Here is a 9,814-nt window from a genome sequence, read left to right on the forward strand (position 1 = left end):
TTTATTCTAATATTTATTATTATTTCGAGTTTCAGGAAAAGAAGATGAAGATACGAAGATGGAGAAGACTCAAGCTACTTTAAATATGGAATCATTTGTTGTTGGAGATGTTTAAATTTCATATTTTAGATTTATTGCTTAAATTTTCTTTTGTTAAGAAATTATTTATTTTATTGATGTAATTGACTAATTATTGAGATTTTATTTATTTTTGTATTGAACTTAATTTGATTGTATTATATTTTTATTAAAATTAAAATTCTTTTAAAACTAGGCCTACGAATCGGCCCATTTGACCTGCGGGGTCCATGGGGCAGGGACAGACCAATTTATTTGATCTGTGTAAAAAACGAGGCGGATTGGCCTAGTCCACTATCAATGCGGGCTTATGCGGACGGGCCTTACGCGAGGCAGGCTAGTCCGCTTATCCACTCCTAATCAAAAATTAATTTTACTTACAATATATGATCTAAGAAAATTTTAAAAAGGAAAAAAAAAAAACAAACACATTTTCTGGGGTAGATAGATTATTTTCCTATGTGCAAACACAATGGAACCAGTACTAAGTCAACTCTATGCTATGCTTTGAACATTTTAACCTATTAACAATTTTGACAAATTACATTTTATCTTTTTTTTTCTTTCTAAATTACTATTATTTTTCTTCTAGTTTTAAAATTTACATTTTCCTTCCATGAAATATGAATGTGTTCTATAATCTGTTTAAATGTTTAAAAAATATATTGACATTTTTCTAATATCTTTCCCTGAGGCTCTTAGTATGATTGATGTCTAAATTTTAAATCTTTTCTATTAACTTTAGAAATGTAAAAAAATAAAATAAAATAAACATTTACCGTGAAATTGAAATTAAAAACAATCAACAGTGATTGCATTGTATGTTTTAAGTCAATTCTTGTATCACTCATACAAAACAACTGGTTAATAATAATAATTACATTTAAAACATTATTTCATTTTCTAAAATCTAAAAAATGATAGTTGAATGTTTAAAATTAAATTTCAATATAAAAACACAAATTTATAGATAAGTAACATACATTCTCATAAGTATTATTATAAATAAAATTAATTATTAATTTTTATTATTATTATCCGTGGCGGACCTATATTGCTTTGAGGGTGTGTATTTGTACCTTCTCATTTTTTAAAATTTACTAAATTTATGAATAAAATCTTATATTTTTATATTTTATTTTATTTATATTTATATAATTGAACCTACTGATTTTATTTTTTATAATTTGTATCCATTGACTTAGGATCTTAGATCCGTAACTGATTATTATAAAATAAGATTTTGTCACATAAATATACACCATACCATATGACAATACTGCATTAATTTTTTTTCTCACCAAAAAGTTTCTGAAATTTTTTATTTTTTTTTAATTCATAAAATATACAATTATAATAATTACAGCGATAACGAGTGTATATTCTATTAAATCATTAAGTTTTATATTAATTTCAATTTTCTATAATATAATGATCAGTTTATTAAATTTTATGAAACATTTTTTGTAAACACGGTAATCAATTATCAAGTGAGGAAAATAATTAATAAAATAATTTACTTTGATTATTATATATTTTATTGGTTAAAATATATTTTTTTAAAAAAATATTCATTTTCAGTTTAAATATATTTTTTTGTTAATCTAATTTATCATTTTTTCATTTTCATCCTTGTAAATTTTTTACAAAATATATTTATTTTATTTTTGTCCTTTAAATATTTTAAATAATATTTTATAAAAAAATTACAAGAATAAAAATAAATAAAAAACACTAAATTACAAGTAGGAAAAATATATTTAAATATTATTTTTTTCATGGTTAAATTATAGCGTGTCAATATGATTTTTTTTTATAGAAATAACGGAGTTTATTCAGTTCAGATTTGATAATAAAATTTTTTTTTTACAGAAATAACGAGTTTGATGAAGCTGAACCTAAACCTATCTATCAGCACCCCTTACAAGTCATCACTTGGAACACCACACCAGTTAGAACAACCTACTGGGCCAGGAAAAGAGGAGAGCAATTATTAGTATTAGTATCTATTTATTATATAGTTTGGGTTGCAGAGTTTCACTTTGTGACAAAAGTATGTAACTATGTTTTTGTTGTAACTTGTGTGATATCAAGTGAAACAGAAGCGCAATCATCCCAATTTGCAAATGCCAAAAAACCTGAGTTTGGAAGAAAGAAGAGAAAAATAAAATGGCGAGCGTGCCTTCACCTTCTCCTCCTCCACGCTCCTCCCCAAACAACCAGGTGAGTGAATGAGTCAATTCACGCTCTTCAACTTCACGCATGCACACGCGCCTCTATGCTAATTATTCTCAGTTTTTTTTTTTCTAAGGTGGAAGCTGCTACAAATAATGGGGCTTCTCACGTCGATGATAAAAAACCTAACTTCACCGATGGTCTTGAGTAAGTTCTTTTTTTCCTCTTTTGTCCTTATTATTCACTGTTGATTCTATGTGCATAGAACTATTAATTTTTTTAAAAAATTGCTTTGAATTTTCTGGAGATCTTTAACTGAAAAGCTTTTTATTTTAAAGCTGTTGAAATTTCATTAGCTTTCACTGTTTATTAGTATTCTCTTGCAATGGCAACACTATCGATTATTATGAGTATGGCTCGGATCACGCCTTTTAAAAAAAAAATCTTATTAGAATGGATCTGTTTCTTTTTGGTGTTGTTTTTGAACTTAAAGCTGGGTTGTAATTTGGTGATAGAATGGTTAGAAAATTCAATGTGGGAAGTGCTAGAAAATACAATCAGGCATTTTTATTGATTTGACTTGGTGTGCTTGGATTGCTGTTTTAGTGCATGTTTGAATTAAAGTTTATAAGCTTAAGTTTGGGTCAAACTTAAGTTTGCAAAAGTATCTCAAGTCTGGTATCCTCCAGAATTAAGTTTGCAGGCAAAATTTTACTCTGAAACATATTTTTGAGGGACAATCAAACATGACCCCAAACTGATTTTACTCTCAAACATACTTTTGGACCCTCCCACCTGAAATCCAAACATACCCTTTGAGGCACCAAATGTCTGCTCACACGTTCCAAAGTAAAAATGGAGACGTAACTGTTTTGGTGGATTGAGAAAAACATGGGTTATGTTCAACCTAACCTTTTCCCAAACACACCCGAAAGCATCATAGTTTTATAGATTAACTGGCTATGCACCACCACTAAAAAACAACATCCCCTGGCTGAATGTTTAACAGTTCATATAGAATGGATGCATAACAATGACATATTGGTCTTGATTGATTCCTTTAGGAGGGTTTGATACCGCCACCATATATATATTAGAATTAAACAACATGGATGCACCAAAATAGGTGTTAATATTTGTAATAAAAATAAGGAGAGAAGGATGTGGAAAAAAGATAAAACCAGGGAGGGTGAGAACCTGCTGATGAGAATATTGTTAGAGAAATTTTAAAAGGAACTTAGGAGAATATTGCATATTGCTCCAACTTTGATTCTGTGATGTTCTTATTTGTAAAGTACTCAAATTTAGCAGTCTTGACTTGCTCACCCTCTCTACCTAGGTTTTTTTTCTTTTTCCATGAGATGTTTCCACACCCTTGAAATGCGAGCCTAATTCCCACGTAAATTTCTAATGGCCATAGGTGATTCTTGCAAAGTTGCTCATATAGAGTTTCGGTTGCCAACTGAGCCAAATAGATGAAGTGGCTAGGTTCAGGCCTTAGTGGCAGCAAGATGTTTGAGATTATCTCACATTTGGAAATAGATGTGATCAATGGTAGAAGTATTTCAAGCCATTTTTGAGATACTGATGAAGGACCAAAATATTGTTCTTTATGTTGAAACTAGCATTGGTATCTGCATAAGTGCATATTAAAACAGCTCATTTATATTATTTTTTTTCTGAATGAAAATCTCTTTTGAACCCATTTTTTTTATCTTAGCAATCTGTGATGTTACTTAGAAGCATGAAACTTTATCATTTATATTTGTTTCGATGTTACTTATAAAATACTGATATGATACGTTGTATTATGGTTTCAACTTAGTCACATCCTTTGGTGTATGTGGGCTCAACACTTACTTTATAGTTATGTTTCTTGGTTGATTTAGTATCATATAATTGCTAGTTCAGTTCTTCTCCATTGTCACGTTGTGTATGGTTTGGAAACTAAAAGAAGCGAAAGTTTAGTTATCCTTTTATATATGCTTGTTTTGCATGAACAGTCCATTCAAATTCCTCCCTAGTGCTGAGTGTCATTTCAGTATCTCATGGATATTTTTGAATAAATTCAATTGCTCATCTGATATCTTTAGTCATATAACTTCATTGTCAGTTACATAGTCATTAGTTTGCCCGTTACAGAACACTACTCTGTTATCAGATTTAAATATTCTTCCCCTTTATGTTATTTTATTTTTTGGCAAAAAAATATCTATTTTAGAATGCTGTAAAGTGTGTGCCTTATATTTTAAAGGACATAAATCTAAAATCTTTTGGACTCAAAAATGTTATTAGCTGCAACTGCAAGTTCTTTGCCCAGATTGAAATAATTTATCATATTCTTCAATTTACAGTCACTTGGACAGTCCACAGTGCATTGAGAGGTTCAAAAAATATGATGATGATTATGCTCATCGTTTGCTGGCAAAATATTTCTCTAACAAAAACTTTAATGGAGGTATGCAACATTAGCTTTTTTTTTTTGGTAATAAAATATATAAGATGTCTGCTTTCTCTGCTACTGGTATTACAAATTCCTTTGATTTATGCATGAAAAGCCCATTGTGCATACCTTTGTGAATATATCACCGCAGTTTATGCATGTATTGTTTTGATAGTAAATATATTTTGTTTGCAGGCAACATATTTGATTTGGAAATAACAGTAAATGATGAAATCATAAAGTCAAGCAGGTAAGCAGGTGTTATGAACTAAAACATCTTGCATGTTCCATGTTAGAAAAAATCAAGAGAAGAATACAAATAAGAATGACTGATTCAATACTGTTAGCCTCTATATACTAAAAAATAAAGTTCAACACAAGATAGGCCCAGCCCCATTAATACTAAATAACCTAATAAACACGTACATAATAAACCTTTTCTCTAGCATTCTTCCATTTACTAATTCATGCTCCTACATTTTTGTCTAGCTTGACTTGTTACAGGTCTTATGCAGATCCTGTAGTAGGTTTTGAAGAGCAATCCAGCAATGGATCAACTCCACCAGCAGATTCCCAAGCTAACATCCCCAATGGGAAACATGTGGTGAAGAACTGAAATAATGTGCCTTGAGAAGCACCAATGCATGACATCATAGAAAACTTAACGCAAATATAGTCATAATTATTACCAGGAATTCTGGAACTTCGTGAACTGAAAAGATGGTCATGGTCTCAACCATCAAATTCCAAGCCTAAACTAGATTTCCCGGTCATGGTTTTTCTGGGGTTCTAGTTATGAATTTAGGACCGCAATTTATATGATTTAGTATACTGATCGCAAAGTGAATAATCGCCACCCACTATTTGATTTTTATTCTGCATTTCACATTATTTTCTAGTTGTTTGTCTTAGCTGGTACGTAGTACTACAGTAGTATGAAAAAAGTCCAAAATATAATATCGATTGGTGGGGCTCTTGTATTTGTGCTTGTTTCGATGCAACCGAACATCAGAAAGAAATCGTTACAAATCTCATTTGGCTTAGCTAAAATGAATTTTGACGGTTAAAAATCATTCTAAGTTGTAAAACCATGAACACAATGAATAAAGATGGACTAAAAGTGATTTTTCAAAAAATTGAGCAACTAATAAAAACATTTTTAAAAGACTAAAAAAATAATTATCCAAATATTAAGAACTGAAAACATAATTTAAGTCTTTTGATATTTTCAATTTATCCTGGAAGATTCGCAAGAGCAGGAGCTTCCAACACCCTCCCAAAAGCGGTAATAAAGGGTAGCAACGAGCAGAGATCCAACCATCATAGTTAATGAAATGTTTCCATGTTGCAAAGACAACTTCAATTCTCTCTCTCTCTTCACTGTTTTATCTCTAGAAGTCAGAATTCAGCCAAAAATCCCTAATCAAGAGGTGATTCGTCATCTCCGCTTTCTTCCTTCACTATGCAGGGTCATTCTACAAGCAATGCATTCTCCGGATTCTGGCTGACAAATATTACACTCAGTGGGGCAAAGAAGCCCCAAAACATTACATATCTTCTTAGGCTATTTTAGAGGTTGACAATGCATGAACACTCACTCGGCCAAGCCTTATCAATCGCCAATTCAACCAGGTCGAGGTTCCCACACATCAATAGTTTCCCAAGTTAACATAATAATACAAAGGATGGAGGGTTGGGGAGAAACTCTGCCATAGTACTAGTTGCAGAATAGAATCAATCTCACACAGAACCTCAAAACAAAAGCAGCGATTAGAAAAAATATTACAATCTAATCTAAGAATAAAGTAACGTTTTCAATATAACATGAATTAGAAACTTAACTTCCTCATGACCATTAACTTGCTCAACACCAAAACCCAACAGAAAATGGGATTGGCCATATCTCATTTAAAAATTTCAACGCTACGTAGTATTCCCTCCTTCATCCCTCTCTTTAGCCTTTCAGGAGACTACCCCTAAGAATATTTTCAATTTTCAAACCTAAATAAGATTAGCCCTCTTCAAAAATCTGATTGTTCGACAATAGTAGGGCCAGATCGATTCCACATAATCAAGATACATCTCCACTATCCATTCCTGCAATTCTTTCAACTTTTTTCTTGTTAGCTGTTTATAGTCTCTATTTTTTACGCTCAATATAGGCTGCAGAACATAAGTTGAGATATCCTCTTTGAGCTTGCCACGGAAAACGTAGCTGTGGGCCAAAATGCAGTAAGAGGGAGAATTCTTGAGTAATTTGACAGTCTGTTTGAAGCTGAAAACATAGAGTGCACATAACCATCGGATTGCCAAGACTTGGGTAGCCACAATAAATGGGCCCAAAATCCATAAAGGAGTTAGCTCCTTGGAAACTTCAGCACCATATTTTACATTAACAGCCAGGTAGAGAGGAACACTGCAGATAAAAGATAAAGTTAGAAGACACAAAAGCATTGTTGTGCGCCATCAAATACTGTCTTTAAACAATATTATTTAAAAGGGTATAAAGTTGAAGAATGATGCAGAACCTAATACATACTATATTGACTAAGCAGTAAACATGTCATACACTCTGGCTCATTCATTTTCTCCATAAATTCAAGCCTAAAGTTTGCTTCAATCAAGACACCCAAGTTGACTATGCATGAATTAAATATGTGACAAGCAGACAACAAATTAATTTGAAGACAACATAACAAAACAAGCATATAGTACAACAAAAAATGCAAAGACATCCTTAATTTTACAAAGATTGGCATAACTTGCAGAGGAAAAAACAGTTGTACTTACAATACCAGCAAAGGAATCTTTATTGTTGCATCGAGGGCCAGAAAATGGGACCATGCCACCTTCAAAACCGCACGGCTTTCCTTAATTTGAGTCCCTTGTTGAGTTTTTGGTAAAATTCCTGCTGATGTAGGTTCTTCAAAAAATTTCTCCACTTCTTGGCTTGATGGTTGCGTGCGCAACATTGTCAGCCATTTATTGAAAAGTCTATGAATAGCAGATGATGTTGCAATGCTATCATTTGTTTCAGATGCATAAGACAGTGGAACATTGTGAGCCTCCCCGCTCTCTCCTAATCTAACAGAAGTATTGGGTGCCTTCAACCGATTAGCTCTGATTCCTGAATCATCATTTTGGGTGCTGCCTTTGAAGCCTGAAATCCTTAAAGGTTTGAACTTGGATACACAAAAGCAAGGAGGCCCTAAACTGGAAACAATAAACCTTTTATGAGAAGAAGAACTACAAGGTCATGTGCATTGAATTCGTGCACATTTCTGCATGTGCAACAATCACAAGGGTATGCAACTTAAAAAATTAATTGAAATATCGGAATCAATAAATATGAATTTATATAGAAATCAACAAGTACGAAATTTAATATTGGTACTAGAATCGAGAGAAGACACATAAGCAATGCATCAATCATTTGATGTAAGTAACTTTACAAGCACAAATTGGTTTTTCTCTCTCCAGAAATCATTTTATTTGCTCTGATTCTACAAGCGGCAGAAGATTCTTTGAGGATGACAAAAATTACTTCAAGAGTAAAGTTAGATATAATAATTGGTTCGTCAAGACTTGCAATTTTTTTAAATATATATATATATATATATATATATTTCAAGGAAGCCCACTTAGAGGGCAATTGAAATTTGACTATGGTAACTCTTACTCTTTACCATAGGGCAACCTCTTACTGAAAGACACTCTATCATTACACTAACTAGTTCTAAACTTCTTAAAGTGACCCAGCCAAAAGACCATATTTAATTCCCATCACCAGAATACACATATCTGCACCTTAAACAAGCATTCCACTTTACTAGGCAATGCCGGTCAGTTCTTCCAATCATGTGATGTTTTGTTAAACACTGCTTCAACTTCAGCCTTTTGCTCCATGGCAAACGCCTCGAGGAAGATGTCACAAACAAACCCTGCAGAAAAGAAAGCAAATCATTAATTCAGTTCATAATTCATATACTGAAGCATTCAAAATGTGAAGATGGAAATTTGTGATAGCAAAACCAACATCCTACAACAAACACAAAACACCCAGTAAAAGAGACAAATAAGACTTCCAGATCAAGCAAGACTTTGCGAATGAGAGAGAAACGTATATAGTCTCAACTTTCAATAAAACTTTGATCTTCCCACACCCAGGATTTTTCAAAACTGAAGGGTGAAACCATGTAGCTTCAATTATTAAATTTGATACAATTGAATCCTTACCACCAGAAAACAACACTGGGCGGTAGTAAACTACTAATAGTCTAATAATGCTATATATAAAAATTGCACCTTCCAAGACTAAAATTTGAGAACATCTTTCTGCAACGAAAATCAAGAACTGGGAATAAAATTGGAAGCAAATTGTAAATAAATAAATAAATAAATCATAATCCAAGTACCTGAGGTTGATGTGCTACGAAGGCCATTTTACGCTTCTATTCTTTTATCCAAACCGCTTAATAAACAGGACCTATTCAACGATGGAGTAAAAGATGTATAAGAAAAGGCGTTAATTAAAGTAATAAACAGAAGCCAAATTAAACCAAATTGTAAAAGTTTTACATTTCGAATTTGAGAAATAAATGTATGGCACCGACTTTGAAAGAAGGGAAAGTGCAGAATTTGTGGATAAAGCAAAATTTGAAAGAAAAAACGAAAGAAAGAAAGGAAGGTACCGTGTCGAAGAACGATAGTGCGGTTTGGGTGAGGGAAGGAATTGAAATGGTTGAAGGGTGGGTGGGTGTGAAAGGAGATTGCAAGTGTAGAACCCTAACCCAAGAAGATGAAAGAATATATGATATGATATTGGTAACACATTGCCACCACCCCTATCTCTTCTTCCCCCAATTCTTCTGTTTTTTTTTTTTCTATACTTATACGAGAAACTCGAATTTATATTTTTGGAAAATAATTACATTTTCTAAGTAATAATTTTTTTGTATTAAAAGTCAAAGAGTCCGTTAATTTTATTTTTTATGATATTTTTTTTTAGATTAATGATAACTATTTTTATTTTAGAAGGATTGAGTGTGTGTGTTTTCTTCTAAAAGTCAGAATTTAAGAAAAGTATTTTTTTTATTAATTTGGGAAGTTATTTTGAGT

General features: G+C 32.1%; 2 protein-coding genes across 2 annotated transcripts; one reads left to right on the top strand and one right to left on the bottom strand.

Moving 5' to 3' along the window:
• Positions 1 to 1,922: 1,922 nt before the first annotated feature.
• On the top strand, positions 1,923 to 5,543 carry LOC100797247 (uncharacterized). Its single transcript, XM_003523041.3, has 5 exons — positions 1,923 to 2,301; positions 2,390 to 2,460; positions 4,608 to 4,711; positions 4,892 to 4,946; positions 5,186 to 5,543. The coding sequence occupies exons 1-5, from the start codon at positions 2,248 to 2,250 to the stop codon at positions 5,310 to 5,312; spliced, it is 411 nt and encodes a 136-aa protein (XP_003523089.1). The 5' UTR covers positions 1,923 to 2,247; the 3' UTR covers positions 5,313 to 5,543.
• Positions 5,544 to 6,307: 764 nt separating this feature from the next.
• LOC100798149 (uncharacterized) lies at positions 6,308 to 9,557 on the bottom strand. The gene is made up of 5 exons (NM_001255748.3): positions 9,388 to 9,557; positions 9,112 to 9,182; positions 8,504 to 8,637; positions 7,487 to 7,909; positions 6,308 to 7,112 (listed from the first exon to the last, which is right to left on the bottom strand). Exons 2-5 carry the CDS (start codon positions 9,136 to 9,138, stop codon positions 6,698 to 6,700), a joined length of 999 nt encoding a protein of 332 aa, NP_001242677.2. The 5' UTR covers positions 9,139 to 9,182; positions 9,388 to 9,557; the 3' UTR covers positions 6,308 to 6,697.
• Between the last annotated feature and the right edge of the window lie 257 nt (positions 9,558 to 9,814).

The sequence above is a fragment of the Glycine max genome, chromosome 4, assembly GCF_000004515.6.
Source record: "Glycine max cultivar Williams 82 chromosome 4, Glycine_max_v4.0, whole genome shotgun sequence".
Lineage (NCBI taxonomy): Eukaryota > Viridiplantae > Streptophyta > Magnoliopsida > Fabales > Fabaceae > Glycine > Glycine max.